The sequence below is a fragment of the Phalaenopsis equestris genome, unplaced genomic scaffold, assembly GCF_001263595.1.
Source record: "Phalaenopsis equestris unplaced genomic scaffold, ASM126359v1 Scaffold000235, whole genome shotgun sequence".
NCBI lineage: Eukaryota > Viridiplantae > Streptophyta > Magnoliopsida > Asparagales > Orchidaceae > Phalaenopsis > Phalaenopsis equestris.
In genome coordinates, this window is record NW_018164677.1 from 675,637 (window position 1) to 693,684 (window position 18,048).

The 18,048-nt window shown below is 31.3% G+C and overlaps 1 protein-coding gene across 1 annotated transcript; it reads right to left on the reverse strand.

Annotated features, from left to right (window-relative positions):
• Positions 1 to 7,504: 7,504 nt before the first annotated feature.
• LOC110023909 (myb-related protein Myb4-like) lies at positions 7,505 to 10,078 on the reverse strand. Its single transcript, XM_020723562.1, has 3 exons — positions 9,926 to 10,078; positions 9,079 to 9,208; positions 7,505 to 7,999 (listed from the first exon to the last, which is right to left on the reverse strand). Exons 1-3 carry the CDS (start codon positions 10,056 to 10,058, stop codon positions 7,564 to 7,566), a joined length of 699 nt encoding a protein of 232 aa, XP_020579221.1. The 5' UTR covers positions 10,059 to 10,078; the 3' UTR covers positions 7,505 to 7,563.
• Between the last annotated feature and the right edge of the window lie 7,970 nt (positions 10,079 to 18,048).

The following is an 18,048-nucleotide window of genomic DNA, read 5'->3' on the forward strand; positions in this document are numbered from 1 at the left end:
TATTTTCTATGTCTCCAAACTATTCAAGGTTAATGATATTACATATTTAACTATTTATGTTTTTCTTCTCATCCTAAATCCTAAATCTAGAATGACATTAAACACATAATACCTGCTTCAAATATTAAGGTTTATTTTAACATTCTTTCTTAAACTTCAAATGGATGAAACATAATATTTAATAGACGATACTTCAAAAAGCTAGATAATAAGACTTACCTTTGATTCAATAGAAAAAATTACATGAGAAATCAAAGAGGTAGGATGAAGAGGACATCATTGATTGAGAGAGAAAGAGAGGTAAGGACAACAAACATAGTTTACTGACATAATTGTTTATGGACTTCTTGTGAAAAATATTGCGGAAAAATTTCTGCCATAAATTTCATTGGATAGAAGTAAATTTTGAACTAACAAAAAATCTGCTAGTATTTTGGTCTGATATTGTCCATGGGAAATTTCACCAAAAATTTTGTTGGTTCTAATCATTTTTTTTTATCAATAATTATGTCAATTTTGTGTCATTTTGTAGTTCAACATTATAATTGAATGACACTAATTATTAGTTATTAGTAGGCTTAATTAATGGTTAATGAAAATGTCAAACATTGGGTTATGGTGGATCATTATGTTATCTTCATAAGAGGAGATAAGAACCAACAAAAAAGATGGGCATTCAACATTGGTAACTAATTATTTGTTTGATTCAGTTAATGCTTAGATTAGAATTTTAGAAGTTAAGCAATGGAGAGTGATTAGCTTGGTTTTTTTTTTTATTTTTTTTTTTATTAGAGGATAGAACAAGTAATTTAAAAAGCAAGCATTAGACCTCGGTGGCTAATATTCATCAAATATTGTTTGTTGGAAAACATCAAGTCATGTTCAACATAAGATGTTAGAAGTCTAGAGATGTGCCAAATTGTTCTCAGAATAAGAGGAGAGATTTAGTGTTCAAGAACATGACTAATGGATGTTATAGATTGGCTTTCTTCTGGTGTCAATGACGATTCAAGAAAGATTTTAGAAATGGATAATGAAAATGGCCAATTTAATTATTCTCTTATATGAGAGAGACTAGAGATCTAGAAAATGTATGTTAGATGTTAGTGGCTCATATATGTTAGATAGTAGTCATTGATAAACATCAAGTGTTGATTAATATTAGTGCATCAAAACTTGTGTGAAAATGGATGATCAGCTTAGTCATTCATTTGATCAAAGGGTAAACAAGATAATAAATAATGAGGACCAAATATTAGTGGTTGATTAATCTTAGACATCAAATAGACTTCAGATAATGTTGAACTGGAATATTGAAAGCTGATTGATGGCGGAAATTTAACTTGGTTGTTGATATGAGGGAAAATCAAATAATCTAGAAGTTAAACATCAAATATTAATAGTTAATGAACAAAGAATATAGACTTTTTGTACAAGTCATATGAATTGTTAAAATTCATTGTGATCCATTAAGATTCGAAGAGCGATGAAAGAAACACTAGAGTATTCACATTGTTCAATAGGTTATGGTGAAGTAGTTTGGAGGCAATACAAATATATAGGGAAATAGGCTTTGATGGGTTCAATATAGGGTTTAATGAGTTAAAACTAAGTTAACCAAACTTCTTTACATACTCGGAAGAGGGTAAACAAGATTTATGTTCTTATTTGTCACTAGCCACATTATCAATTCTTAGTATTCTATCCTACAATCCACATAGGCAATCACAGGAGAAAGATGGTTTTAATATCTTGAAATTCACCAAACCAATTGATATATTTAGGTTTAGATTTAAAATTAGAGTTGTAGTTTAGGAGTAATTGTTAGAAAAACCATTGTAATTTGCATTCCAATCTAAGACCTTAGTTTAGTAGGCTAGGACTTTGTTTAAGAAACTCGTCACCTCCTTACCTATGGGATTGACAATCCGGACTCAATAGAGCCCTATATTACTGAAACAATATGTATTTTATGTGAGAAACCTCGGTGAGTAATAATATCTAATTTTAAGAACTCAATTAATTTGCGAGGAAGTGAATCAAGTTTATGGAGTCATTACCAGGACTTAAATTATTGTGATAATCGCTGAGGCGGATCAATATGCAATATTATCTAGAGCAAATTCAAAATGTGGAGGTTTTATAAGGGTACTTGGGGGATATATTCATGTAGTTATGATTATTTTAAAACTAGCTCAAAGGCCATCTAAGAAAGTATATACAAGAAAATTTTTTAAAAAATTTTACAAATTTTAATCCTAACTTTTGTTAAAGTAAATATTTTAAGTTAAACATTTATAACAAAGATTTTTATCTTAGAGAGCCTAGTCATTATCATATCTAGACAAAACACAAACAATCAAAAATAAAAATGGAAAACACTACATAAAATAAATAAACCAAATACATAAATATATAAAAGGTCAGATGTCACTAAGTAGGTAATATATCCTAGAAAGCAAAATAGTCATCAGGCTCTACATGATACATGCCTGATTCTAAATGTTTATAACAAAATAAATTTTGAATTAAGGTACGAGCTAGGCATGAACATCTACTCCTAGCCCTCATCATATGATCCTTATGCATCAAGCTCCTTAGAACTCATGCTCATAACTTATTTTCTTACAGACTCTCCTAAGGAATCTAAAACATACATTAAAAAGTCTAAAAGAAAGAATCGACCTACAAAATAAAAGTTAGTACAAGTAAAAACATACATCGTATAATAAATTATATCCAATCGAAAGAGAGATAGAGAATTTGTTAATTTAACTTAATAAATAAGCTCCTCCCTATTAGATCTGGCACTCTGCAAGAATACTGACCTAATATACTGGTGTGCAAGTCTTAAACTAGTTAAACATGTAAAATAACATAAATATGTGATAGCTAGCAGACATATTAAATAATAACCATGCATATAAAAATCTTGACTATACCTTGGCCCTAACATCTATATAGCATTTCCTATAGATACATTTAAGTGGCAAACATATGGTGTAGATGCCAAAGGGATTTTCTGTAGGATCTTAATGTGGACACCAAGTTTGCCCCATCCCGAGCATCTGAATGAGTTAACAATCATCCTGACAAGTGATGAACATTAACCTAAATCTATGCTTGGAACAATCCTATAGGATCTGATTATGATACAATAATTCACATTGCCTAACAAGATAACCAGTAAGTAATGCTTACTTGCTCATTATCATCACAGGTCAATCTGCGGGTTATCTAAATTCTTACCACTAATGTGCTAACTTATGCAACCCTAGACCTATATGAGAAAGAGTGAATATTTCACTTGGATAAAGTGGGACACTCAGTCCATAAAAATGCACAAAAAACACATAAATTGCATAGGAAAATGAATCCCAAAGGCATGACTCAATAAAGTTAACATGCTAAATAAAATGCAGCAAATACATCATGTAAATGGCCAATGTAATAAATGTAGATGAGCGATCAAACGTGCAAAATTTCATACAATTTATATAGAATATTGCACTAACTAGGTAATATAAAATATTTTGAGGTACTTAGCCGCTATCCTAGAGAAGGATAGAGCTGGTGTCGCGCCACTACTAAGGTAGCACCTAGGTACCTACCACTGATAACCTAGGTAGAGTGGTGGCAAACCAAACACCCAACATGCAATGAATCCAAAGGACACATGTAGCAATATATGTGACTCAACATGCATAATATTTGAGCTAAAAGGCTCAGCATATACAAAAATACATATGTAAATAAAAAAAAAATTATAAATCAATGTAATAGTCAAATCAAAGGAATGATGTTGTGATGTCATGTAAATATGACTATGATAAAGCCCCTCTAATCTAAAGACAAAAAAGGGTTGGCACTGCAACACTAAAGTTTGTTACCTAAGCGCAAGCCCCTTTGACCTTCGGATTGATGCAATGATCACGTTGACTTGTTGACTGATGTAGGTACCCATTTCTAAATAATGGTAGAGATTTAACAATTTCCTTCACTCTTTAATAAGCGGTCAACATGGGTGCATCATAAAAAGGATGATAAATGAACTTATAATGGTCAATCTAGTAGTGACATGATAATCATAAATCCAGCTGATTAGTCATAGTAATGAACGACCACCCCTACAAAGAGATGTACCAATGATTTAGGATATAAAATTTTGAGCCTCCAACCTACAAACATTAATGAAAAACATTGTTCGGAACATTTGAACTTGGCTAGAAATTTATAATTAAAATGAGTGTTGCCAGCTCTGTGTACCAACAACTCATGGATAAAAACAATATGCCCACCAAACTATAAGGATTAGGGGGCCTATACACATTTGACCAAGTTGACCCACTTTGCACTAACACACGTGTCAATCATGTAAGTATATTTGTCGATCAAGAAGTGTAAGGATTATGAGTTTATGTATTAATACCATAGAAAACGAGTTAATTTTGAAAAAGGTAATCTTTCAGTTTACCAATCCTAGGTTTAGTTTTAAGTGTTACCAGATTTTAAGGATTTAAAAGTGTTTAAATCTTAATTTTAAAATAAAAATCTAAAGTAAATGAGAAGAGTTTTTTAATTTATGTGAAATTCTCCTATGAATTGATTAAGAAAAATATAAGTTTCTCCAAGTGGTTCTCTACTGTAATTATCAATCTGAGCCTTTTACATCTTACTCTCTTTCAAAACATAACAAGCGTTGGAATCCTATATTATAGTTAGGTTCCAATAACCCTATAAGAATTCTCAGGCATCCATATTCCACTTTAAGATTGCAAGAGTCTACTATCAATATTCTTATTCTACTAAACCCCTGTGTTTTAACCTAGTTAATCTTCTAGTCTTCTTTCAATAGTCCTATATTACAACTCATTTTAATAATCTAAATATTAGTTTAAATACAAATATAGATTTAAAGGTTAAAACAACAACTTCTTGAATTATAAGTTCAAAAATTCTAATATGGATTCCCCTAAATCCTAAAGAAAATCATTCCAAATGAGTAAACAAGTTAAGCACTACTCATGGTTTTAAACATCAATACAAATTGCATTAATAACTTCAAAACAAGTGTAAAAGGTAATGGGATTGAAAAAGTAGATGGAAGAAATTTTGCTTCTAAGATTTGATCTTCCTCAGAAAATCTCCTCCTTTGCTTGATACAATCACACACTTACTCACTCTGGCATAAAATAAGTATCTCTTAATCTCACATATATTTCTCCAGTCATCTTTTCTAAGTCCTCCCAGTGTGTTATCTTGAGTCCCAAGTGTCAATCTCCAACTCTCTGAAATGTGCCTCTCTTTTTTTTGAAGAGAAAGTACTGATTGAAGTCTTTCATCACACTATCTTAATTTAGAGTTGAGCATTTAATTGCTAGAGGGAGTTGTCATGTTTCCAAGATGGGGCACCTAGGGGCCTGCTCATGACGCTAGATTTCTAGGTTCTTTATTTTTTTCATGATAAGTAGCGATGGATGGGGCACCTAGGTGTCTATGCATGGAACTAGCTTTCTAGGTGCTCTATTTATTGGTCGAATAGGGATCATCATGAGCACCTAGGTGCTAGCTAAGGTGTTGAGGCACCTGAACCATCTTAGCCAAATTGCTCCATAGGCTTCATTTGCTACAATTCTTCCTATATGATGTATAAAATATGACAAATATCCCATAAGAACATTAAAATACTACAATAAAGAATAAAAATAATTTATAAACATCACACTTATATTATAGGCATCACAAGCCAAACTTGACTAATCGGCAAGAGACTCTCAATGGTAACACTGTAGTAAATATGGTGTGGTGATTACCCATTAGACGAAATTAAAGATTCTAGGATCATGACCACAATGTCGCGGCTTTGTCAATGAAGGTTCTATGCCAAACAGATAGATTTAAAGCCATAGCACGGTGGGGTTGACAAAATGCTATAATTTTTTGTTGGTGGGCACCCTTACATGTTGATCCCTATTAAAAAATTTTCCTTACATGTTGATCGATATTTGCATCTTGAACCTCCTCACTTTAAGTCACTTTTGATCAAAAACCACGACGCCATATTTTTTGTGTGCGCCAATACCCTAGGGATGGAGTCTCTGGACCTAGGGTATTGGCGCACACAAAAAATATGGCGTCGTGGTTTTTGATCAAAAGTGACTTAAAGTGAGGAGGTTCACTGTGTTAGGATCAATACAGTGGGTCTCAATCACATAAAATGGGCTTGGCCTCATGAGGTAGTTGTGCAGTGCCAAGATGTCGGGCAAAGAATCATTGAAAGGACGATGTCGTGGCATTGTAAAGATAATGCCATGACATTATCAATCGATATTGAGTATGACACTAAGGCACCACACCTAAAATGCATATTAATGTCATGATAGCAAAGGGTTGCGTTTCAACACTATGGCTAAAGACGGGGTTCTAAAAGCACTTGGTTTGCTCCAAAATGAGGAGAGTAATATAAGGAAGCTTCTAACCTAGGGTTTTCTCTAACATCAGCTTAAGCTTGGTATTCAGTCATTGCATGTCATGTCAGGTATAAGTATTGGGTCGTTATGAATCCCCAAGATTAGAATGTTATAGATAGACATAGTTCTAGTTAGGTTCAGACAGTACAAAGTACAATAGGAGATATTTGCCATATCTTATGACTCAGTTTGCTAGTTTGGTAGCTCAATTGATGGGTAAGAGTTCAGGCTGTCACATTTAAGGGCATCAAGACTGAGACTTATAATCGATAATCTTGGCTACCGTGTCTAATTACACACTTTTTGTATTCAATTTCTTTAAACAATAAAATTCCTCAAGCTTCTTTTCAGGACTCTTTCTATCCTTTTTTTTCTCTATTCAATTTACTTCTTTTTTATCATAGTGCTCTTGTTTAGTTAATGTGAGACCACAAACAATCCAGAATCCAACAAACATATTCATTAGAGTAGCTTTCTATATTGTCTTCTAAATATTAGAAATTCTATGCAACTTTTGCAATTCATTTAAACAGGAACGTGCGATTGCTTCAGACTATTTTTAGCATTGAAAATTTGAACTCATAAATTAGTAGAATCAAATGCCTCTTTTTAAACATTTGTATGGATATAGATGAATGTTACGCCGTTATATTTATGCCCAATCTCTTGGTGATAGACAACAAAGCTGTAAACTTTTAATGTTGATTACAATATATAATGGACCAATCATGCTATATATTTATAACCCCATGGAATATCCCCACACTCCAAAATAGTAGTAATAGAAAAGCACAGCTGCATCTAATTGAGCCTTTGTTCGCTAATTTTTTATTTGCTTTGTTCTCATTCAATCCCAATGTTTTTACATATGGAACTCCTAAATTTCAATTTTTACACATATGCCAACTTATCTATGCACAAAAATGTGTATTTCACCTTTTTAGAACTTATGTGTCAGTAGATATGTAAATACATAGGAATTGGGGGGTATTTTTGTAAATTCTCAAAAATTACAATACCCAGAACAAAATCCCCAAAAAAATTGCTTTTCTAGCAACATATCTACGCCTAATTCCTAAAAGAGCCCGAATCATTACAAATTTCCAGATTCAGCCAACAATTTCAACCAAAAAGTTATGGCATCTTCATTCCTCAAGCTCGGTTGACCAAAACTTTGACCCATCGAACCGTCCTCTTCTTCCCCACCCACTGCAAATTCTTCTGACCACAATATCTCATCAAACTCTGGAAAATATTCTTCAAATGAATCGTTGATGAAGCTGTGCTTCATGTCCGCAGTATTATTTTCTGTTTTGATCTCAAAGAAAGGTGATTCATTTTGAATTAAAAGAGGTGAATTCTGCTCTTCAAAAGTATTTTCCCTGTGCTCCTTTGGGTTGACTTTTTCTCTTGGGTTTGACTTTTTAATGTCCTGATTAGGGTTTAATCGTTTCTTCAAGTGAGTGTGCCAGAAATTCTTGATTTCGTTATCTGTTCTTCCTGGCAGTTTAGCAGCAATTGCAGACCATCTGAAAAGCAAAGAGATTTACCAGAAGTGGATTAGACATATATATGACAACTGTGATTATTGATGAAGTACTTAAAATGTAAATCATAATATTAAGATAATATGGTTAAATAATAATATTATAAACTTTTTAATTGAATGATTATCATTAGTGACAAATCCTTCTAGCTCACCATCAGTAATCATGCACACTAGCTAGAAAATACGATCATGATATTAAGATATGATTAAAAGTACTTTTACTAATAATTTAAGAAACTATGATTGATAATGTGAGCTTTAGTTACATTATTTTTAAAAGTATGGCTAGCTAGTTCCCTTTTATCTATTCTAATAATGATTAATATTTTTAAAAGTATGGCTAGCTAGTTCCCTTTTATTCTAATAATGATTAATTTTTTTTTTCACATTAATAACATTCACAATTCATTTAAAATGTGACTATATACATACATACATACATACATACATATATATATATATATATATGTAGTTGTGTCTTAGCCTGACTCATTGGTTGCGGCCTTTGGTGTAAGTCCCTCAGGTTGGGGTTCGATCCCTACGTAGGATCGAATGAACAACTTCTGAAAGGGAGGTCCGCCCCTCGGTCAGATTACGGGGTTGATCGACGATCAACATTTTTTCATGTAGTGTTTTATTACAACGACAACAACAATAAAGCCTTAATTCCACTAAGTGGGATTAAATTAAAATAGAGAGCACACATTGCAGAGTAGATTGGTTCGTTGAAGTTCATTACAATTTCAATTACCATATTAATTATTTGTTTTAAAACAAATGTTAAATGTTTCTATTAAAAATCTAGCATTTAATTCGTCAAATAAATGATTTTATTACATATAATACCCATTCAAAACTAACTAAGAGAAAGTGAAACTGAATCCAAACTTAACAGTAAGAAATCAATAATACACTTTGACAGTATTCTTTGTTATTATTGACGAAAGCGAAATGTTGAGTGCGATAGCTTTCACGTCTCATTCATGCATTATATTCTGAATTTTCTTAAAGCTGAGGTGGATCAGAAAAAATATTTCTTTTATTAAAATGAAAGCGCACCTATTTCCGAGCATTGCATGCATATAAATTATGGTTTCCTCTTCCTCCTTGCTGAAGTCTCCTCTTTTGACATCTGGTCTTAAGTAGTTTGTCCACCGAAGCCTGCAGCTCTTTCCACACCTCAGCAGCCCTACAAGATAACAATATATAATCCATGAGTTTTTTTAACAGCAAGACATATTACGTGCAGACAAGATAGATGTGAAAAGGTATAAATTTGATGATATTGTGGTGGTATTGTGATGATATTTATCAAAATATGACCGCAATAACGCTAATTCATGCCACCGTAATACCACCAATCCGCATATACGGATTCGGCTCGTACTATTTGCTCGGTATAAAGAAAGATTTGAAATGAGATATATTAAAATTGTATATGTATAGAACAAAGATAATTAATTGTGTGGCCAAAAGATATGGAATAGTTATGATTATAGAAATAACTAAATATATAGAAAAAAATAGTTATAAATAATTTTATCAAAGAGAGTGCTCCTAAAATTAAAAAAAAAAACAATTTTTTTTTTTTTGTTATTAAATAAAAAGGATCAAAGAAACATTAACAAGAGTGATAGATGAATTCAAGATAAAAGAATCATGGATAAAAATACATACCATTAATTTTTATTTATTTTTAAAGAACAAACTTAAGAAAACAAGACTATATACCATACAAAATAAATAATTAATCTGTAAAATTAAGTTAGCATTAAACCAACATAAATGAAAGAAACAAGAAGGATAATGGCTACAGATCAAACAAAATTAACTGAAAATTAATGATATATGAATATTAAGCCCATTTTAATTAAAATTAAGTGTTCAATAATGAGAAATTAAGCACCTGCTTTCTTGGGAAGAGCTCTCCAGTTTCCATGGCCATGAGTCTGGATATAGGAGACTAGAATACTGTCTTCTTCAGGAGTCCATGGCCCCTTCTTCAACCCCATGGCTTCACAGCAAGGAGCTCTCACCATTTTCTCTCTCCACAGTTCGATTCTAGAGATGGAGTTTTGCTGTTTTCAGGCACTCAGAGATGAGGATTTATAGTTCTAGGGGCCTACCTAACAAAAAGTGTACCATCAATAATACGACGGTAAAGAGAGTTTCAGCCGACTATTTATTCTGTAAATGTTAATTTAACAGGTGACAAAACTTCTCTGCATTGAAAGTGAGAATAGAAATAATTAAAATAAAAAAAATCTTGTTCGGTATGGCTCATATACCAGATAAGAGATAGATGTTGGAGCGGAACGGAGCGAGCGTAGCGGAGCTCACTAGCGGAGTGGAGTTGAAGCATCTGTCCAATTGGGGGGAGTTTCATTATGTGGGTTGGGGGTGCGAGGGCAGCGGCCCCCGGTACGGTGCAGGAGCAATTTTGTAACTACATATTGTACAACAAGGTTATATGTATATATATGTTGTATTGTAAATCTAAGGGGATTTTTGTACTCTTTTTGCGAAGCAAAAGAAAGCCGCCGCTCTGCTCCCGAGGATATATGCAAATTGCCGAACCTCGTTAAATCTATTCCATAAATTATAAGGCCCTAACTTTATTTAAAATGCACAAACTACACAATTAGTCAAATTTAGGGAAAATGTTAAGTAAATATGTCTTTGTCATACTTTTTATTTTATTTTATTTTCATGAGTGACAACTAATCAAAACGTGGGTGAAATTATTTCTTAGGAATAGTATTTAAATACATTTTTTTACAAAATTGCAGTCATTACAGTAATCAGACTTGAACTTTTTTTCTTAAGAAATTATAACTAAAACTAAATGTCGGTCATATGTAAGATAACAATGTAGTTAGCCCAAATTTATTGTGGTGATGACTAAAAATAGAGCAAGTACATGTTGATTAAAACAATATATATTTTATGTACAATTTAGTTTAGGTTTTGCAGAAATTTAATCCGTACATTTCAACCATATATTCCTCTGTGCATTTCTACTTGAATTCCTTTTTCAACGGTCGGCAGTAGCTTACAAAAATGAAGTCAAACGTTACTTAGCCCATTGACATGCCACTAGTTCACAAGTTTTGAGATAATAGAGGCAAATTAATTAAGAAGGCATGCAAAATATTTTTGCTAATGGAGTGTTATGGTCTTTTATTAATGACAAAAAATATTTAATTGTGTTATTTATATATGGATGAACAAATATTTCACAAATAATTGGAAAATTAGAAATATGATGCATATGAGATAGATTTTTTTTACTAAAAACCAAAAAAAAAAAAAGAAGGTAAATTGTTATTTAGAATTTTAGAGAATTGCCTTCCCAAAATTTTAAGAAGGCATTGGCATAATGTCAATTATCTAAATTATGGCCAACCTTTTTTTTTTTTTGTGTGAACTTTGGAAGGGGATCATAGGAGATAGAATGCATCACACCACTCTAAAAGGCTGAAACTAATATCCTCACACACACACACACACACACACACACACAATATAATTTTCTTATTTTTGAAATCAAATGTGTTATTAGGAAATGTTATCTCCTCAAAAAATAAAAAAAGATATTATTCGATAATGAATTCAAAGATAAAAATAATGATTTCAAAACTTTGGGTTTACATTTTCAAATATTTTTTTAATATCTAATTTAGGTAGAATAAAACTTGTATGTTATTTAGAAGTATAGTTCTTGATAGAGGTAAGCCCCAATTGTTAATCAAATCCTAAATACATTATTTTTAAGAAGATTCTCTATTAAAATAGTGACATATATTTCTATGAATTTTAAAGTTTAATTTTCAAAAATATTTATTTTATAAATTCACATGAGGTTGAATAAAATTTGGAGTGGTCCTTTTCTAAAGCTAAGAAAGGACGGGAAAGAAGCAATTGATTCAAAGAAGGTTAGTAGTGTCTTAAATATCATATACTTGGGCTATTTAAGTGATTAAGTTTTAATTTAGCTCTAATTGCTCATTTTATTAGGGATTTTAGACTTATAAAACCATAAAATGATATTGAGAAGAAGCATATAAGGTAAAGATATATGTCATAGCAAGAGGACACGAGCAGCCTCAAATCCTAAACCATGATGAGAACAATCATCTATGTAGTGGCTCAAACCTATTTCTAATAATATGTAGTGAGTCTTAATGTATAAAAATCTCAACCCACAAGGAAATGAAACTGATCCGACCCAACTTTACTGGACTCACAAACATGCCTTAAAAGGGCAACTAGACCTAAGCATGTCAAATCTTTGCAATTTGATCATATTCAAATGCTATATGGGTAAGTTTATTGACTGGTTAAGAGGATTGATGAAGCTTATGACTCAACCCTAGAGGTCAAGTTGCTCTATCATGAAATATAAGCAATGCACCTTATTAATGCCATAACTTTAAGTTTCTTTATTTGATTTTAGATTCTTGGAAAGATTAGTTTGCAATGCTTTTTATAGAATTTTCAAGTGTATTTAAGACCAAAAATTTGATACAATATCTTCTAAGTGGCATTCATTCTCATAAGATAGATGGAGCATATATTAACAAGGGAGAAGCATATAGAGGGAGTAAAGAATCAAATCAATATATGAGCATATAATTGGTTCTCCAAAGGAATTATAGTTCATTTTAATTTCCAGAATTGTTATTTTGGTAAAGTGATTTTTTTAACATTCCCAAGAGCTTATTGTATCAACCTTAGGCCACACACAATCAATATATGTAATAAACTTAAAGAAGGAAGGTATTTACAGTACACAGCCAAATTCAATACATCAAATAATGGAATAAACACATAAACACAAAAGAAAAGAAAACTTGTATGGTCATGGAGCATTATACACCAATAAAAATGGGCACATGAAATCTTGTCTTTTGCAACTCATCTTAATTTTGTTAAGCGTAAGCCTCTAGGTTATTGGCTTCATCTTCTTGAGGGTCTTCCGAGCTTCACGAGGTTTTCACTAGTATCATTAGGTTGAAGTCCACTTTTCCTAATCCCATATGCCTTCTACTTAGTTTACTACTTTTAAGGGAAAATTAATTTATATTTTTCTTAAGAAAACATCAAATTAGCCCTTACAAAATAGATGTCGAAAAGGTAAATTGTTATTTAGAATTTTAGAGAATTGCCCTTCCCAAAATTTGAAGAAGGCATTGGCATAATGTCAATTATCTAAATTGTGGCCAACATTTTTTTTTTGTTTTGGTGATTGAGAATGAAATTTAGAGGCATTAATGTGGATGGTGTTGAACCATTATCAATAGGGACACTTGCCTTCGAAAAAGGGAAGAGATTGAATAAACCTAAGTGTATGAGTGACTAGGGCGTGTGGGTTTTGGAAAGGGACCATAGCGATGGAATGCATCACACCATTCTAAAAGGCTTAAAATAAACTCCTCACACACACACACAATATAATTTTCTTATTTTTGAAATCAAATGTGTCATTAGGAAAAGTATATCACCAAAAAAAATAAAAAATAAAATTTTGATAATGAAACCAAAGATAAGAATAATGATTTCAAAATTTTGGGTGTGTATTTTCAAAGATTTTCTTACTGTTTAATTTAGGTAGAATAAAGCTTGTATGTTATTCAGGAGTAGAGTTCTCGGTAGAGGTAAGCCCTAAATGTTAATCAAATCCTAAAAAAGATTATTTTTAAAATAATTCTCGATTAAAATAGTGACATATATTCCCATGAACTTAAAAGTTACAAAAATGATTATTTTAGAAATTCACATGGGATTGAATAAAATTTGGAGTGGTCCTTTTCTGAAGTTAAGAAAGGACAAGAGGCGTTTGATACAAAGAAAGTTAGTAGTGTCTTAACATATCATATGGTTGGGCTTTTTAAGTGATTAAGTTTTAATTTAGCTCTATTTGTTCATTTTTTGGTGGAATTTAGATTTATAAACCCATGAAATAATATTGAGAAGAAGCATAGAAGGTAAAGATATATGTCATATCACGAAGACATGAACAGCCTCAAATCCTGAACCATGTTGAGAACTATCATCTATGTAGTGGCTCAAATCTATTTTTAATAATATGTAGTGAGTCTTAATGTATAAAAATCTCAACCCACAAGGAACTGAAACAGATTCAGCCCAATTCTACTAGACTCACAAACTTGCCTTAAAAGTGCAACTAGACTTAAGCATATCAAGTCTTTGCAGTTCAATCATATGCAAATGCTATATGGGTAAGTTTATTGACAGGTTAAAAGGATTGATGAATCATATGAATCAGCCCTAGAGGTCATGTTTCTCTATCATGAAATGTAAGCAATGCACCATATTAATGCAATAACGTTAAGTTTGATTGGTTGATTTTAGATTCCAGGAAAAATTAGTTTGTGTTGCATGTTATAGAATTTTCAAAGTGTATTTAAGACCAAAATTCTGATACAACATCTTCTAAGTGGCACTCATTCTCATAGGATAGATGGAGCATATATTAACATGGGAGAAGCATATAAAGAGTAAAAAATCAAATCAATATATGAGCATATAATTGGTTAACCAAAGAATTTTTAGTTCATTATAATTTCAAGAATTTTTATTTTGGTAAAGTGATTTTTTTTTCGTTCCCAAGGGCTTAATGTGTCACCACTAGGCCACACACAATCAATATATATAAGAAACTTAAAAAAGGAAGGTATTTGTAGTACACAATCAAATTCAATACATCAAATAATGGAATAAACATATAAATACGAGAAAAGAAAACTTGTACGATCATGGAGCATTATACACCAATAAAAATGGGCACATGAGATTTGAACTTCTGCAACTCATCTTAATTTTAGTAAGTATAAGCCTATAGGTCCTTAGCTTCATCTTCTTGAGGGTCTTCCCAGTTTCATGAGATTCCACTAGTATCATTAGGTTGAAGTCCACTTATCCTAATCCCATAGGCCTTCTACTTAGTTTTCTACTTTTAAGAGAAAATTTATTTATATTTTTTTTTAAGAAAACATCAAATTAGTCCATATAAAATAGACGTTAACACGATAATTCAATTTCAACACATATATATATATTGTAAATGCCAAGCTACATATCCTACTAGTCATGTTTAAGGGCTTATGCATTTATAGCATAGCACATAGAATCAAACAGGCATCCCAAAACATCACCACTTGCAAAATGAGTATTAGGTATACTAACTACGTAGACTCTTCGACAATTATTCTTTTATATAATATTCAACATATCACAACATCTGAACATCACAAACAAATGCATAAAATGTCACAAATAATCATAACGTAGAACTAGGTTAATAGATTGGTTTGTCTAATATGTGAGGATAATGTGTTGAGACTCTAATAGGCTTTATTATTTAATATTTCAGCTAATTTTAAGTTTAGCTTAACCTAAAGGATGATTTTAAATATCAATATGGTTACCATGTTAAGGGTTTATTTCATATCCTAATTAATTTAAGAATCATTTGATGTAGAATTTTGAAGTTTCATGCTCTAGTGGGATTCACTTGCTATAGAATTAGTACAGATTGCACCTCCCTATGATTCAATCCTAAGATATGATCTAAAATCTCTTATTTTGTTCAGTTTTCTATTTGTTTCAATGATATTTATAAATAAACACATTTTTTTTTTATAAATGTATTATTTTCATATATGTACTTTTAATTTTGATTCAAGTTTGATTAACTCTAATCCTACATAAAATTAATATTAGTAGCCTCAAAGAGCATTCATGAAGGTTTTAAACTAACTTGAATTTATTTTAGTACTATTATTTATTTAATATTAAATGAAAATTCAAAGTAATGCCTAATTGTCACCAAAATTTGTGAAATAGTTATTGTGGTAAAGAGTGACCAAATAGCTCTAAAAGATCATTTTAACTATACTTAAAAAATTATATTATTTGATAATATAAATTCAATTCAAAATTTAAATCAATTTTGAAAATTATAGAAATTCTTCACAGATGATTGACAAATTTTCTGATATTTTCATAAGATTTCTAAAATAATCTCAGCATATTTGAGTTTGTTTAGATTTAATTAATTTATTAATTAATATTAATTTAAAAGAATTTTTTTATTTAATTTAATTTATTTTAATTATTTAATTATAAATATTTAGAAAACTTTTTAGAGATTTGATTTAGATTTTTAATCCTATTTAACTTTGACCTCAAGGATAAATCTCTTCTCTAGGATCACGTGTCATATATAAATAGCGAGCTATAAAATAAAATGATTTGACGAGCGGCGTCCCTTATTCATTTGTTCATACTTAACATATAACGGGTGGGCCCCAGAAATCCCACTCGCTTCGCGCCACCTCATTAAGCATGTGCCGCAGTGTTGAATTTAATGGATTGATGGTCAATATTAACTTACTTGACACGTGTTGACTGGGCCATGGCTGCTAGTATAGAGATGTGAGCTCCCGAATATTAAATGTTAATATGTATTAATGATGATAAGAATAAAATTTCATTTTTTATATTTATATCATATGCATGAAAAAATATAAATTTTATTTTTAAAAATGAATAACAATGAGATTTTTTATGTTATATTAAAGATATAAGTGTTATAAACATAAAATTGAAAATTTGGGTGTTAGGTATTTAAATTCGGACGTAACAATCGTGTGGCATTTATATAGAAAAATTATTGTATTTGGAGTCATGTTGCAGTTTCGCATCAAAATTCCAATCAAAACCCACCACGTGTACAGACAGACCCACCCCCACCCCGTGGACAGACAGGCCCCCCCTAAAACCAAAAAAAAAAAAAAAAACTCATTTAATTCATAGGTGAGTCTGCCTATATATGTGTCAGATCCTGATTGAAGTCCTGATGCAATAATTTTTTTCATTTACGTAATGCTCAATGTAATTTTATTGTGTATTTCCTCTCAATTTTGTAAGACAATAAAAGAATTGATTTTAGATGATAAATTACAATTCATTTACCCTTTGTTTAATACTAATGATAGATTTATTCCATTTAAGAGCGTATCTCATTCAAAATATCAAATCAACAAAAAATTGAATAGGTTAAAGGAGTTGTGTTCTTACATGCAAAGTTCGATATGGTCATTATTTATGGAAAATATTTCGTTCAGACACTACACGTCCGGACGGTCAACCACGGGCTGCCACATCGCTATACACGTTTCGGCGGGCAACGTGGCCACCGGTGATTGGTCGTCCGACATGCTGATGTCCGAACAAAATATTTTTTTCCACCATTTGTGACGGTTAGGATCCACACAAAGATGAAACTTTATGTAAACTAAATTTCAACACAAGTATTTACGATTTACATCTTTCAAACTTCTAGTATTTATAAAAATTTCACTTTGAGCTAATTTGCATTTAAAATAAACTAAAGAAGGATTTGATTTGAATAACATATAGGTTGGAAATAATAAGAAGAATTTAATGGGCCAGATTCAAATATTTGAGAAAATATTACGTCTGTACAACAAACAACCCAACATTCGATTATGGGAAGCCACATCAATGCAAATTCACGTGTCTGTTCACGTGGTCTCCCATGATTGAACTTGCGGACGTGTAGTCGTAAAACTCTCTAAATATTCATCCTATCTGAGGAAAAAAAAAAGTGAGCAAAAAAAATTGAAAATAAAAGATAAAATAAATAAGAGAAATTTACATACATACACCAAATTTTTATGCATTTACCTAGCTATCTCACAGCCAAAGTCTCAATTTTACAAACCAAGCACCTAACTAACCCTTTTCACCACTCTTCGACAGTGAAATCCACACCTTCATCCATAATTAGAGTGCTGATTTTGTAAAAAAGAGAGTTTGAGTGTGAGATAGATAAATACATAAGAATTAGGTGCTCTATATGTAAATTTCTAAATAATTAATCATACATTTTCCTTCAAAATTATATTTTAAATGCTAATATATAAAAATTACATTTTGGGACCCATTCATCAACCCTATCCTCTGCGCCGCAAGCTCAAC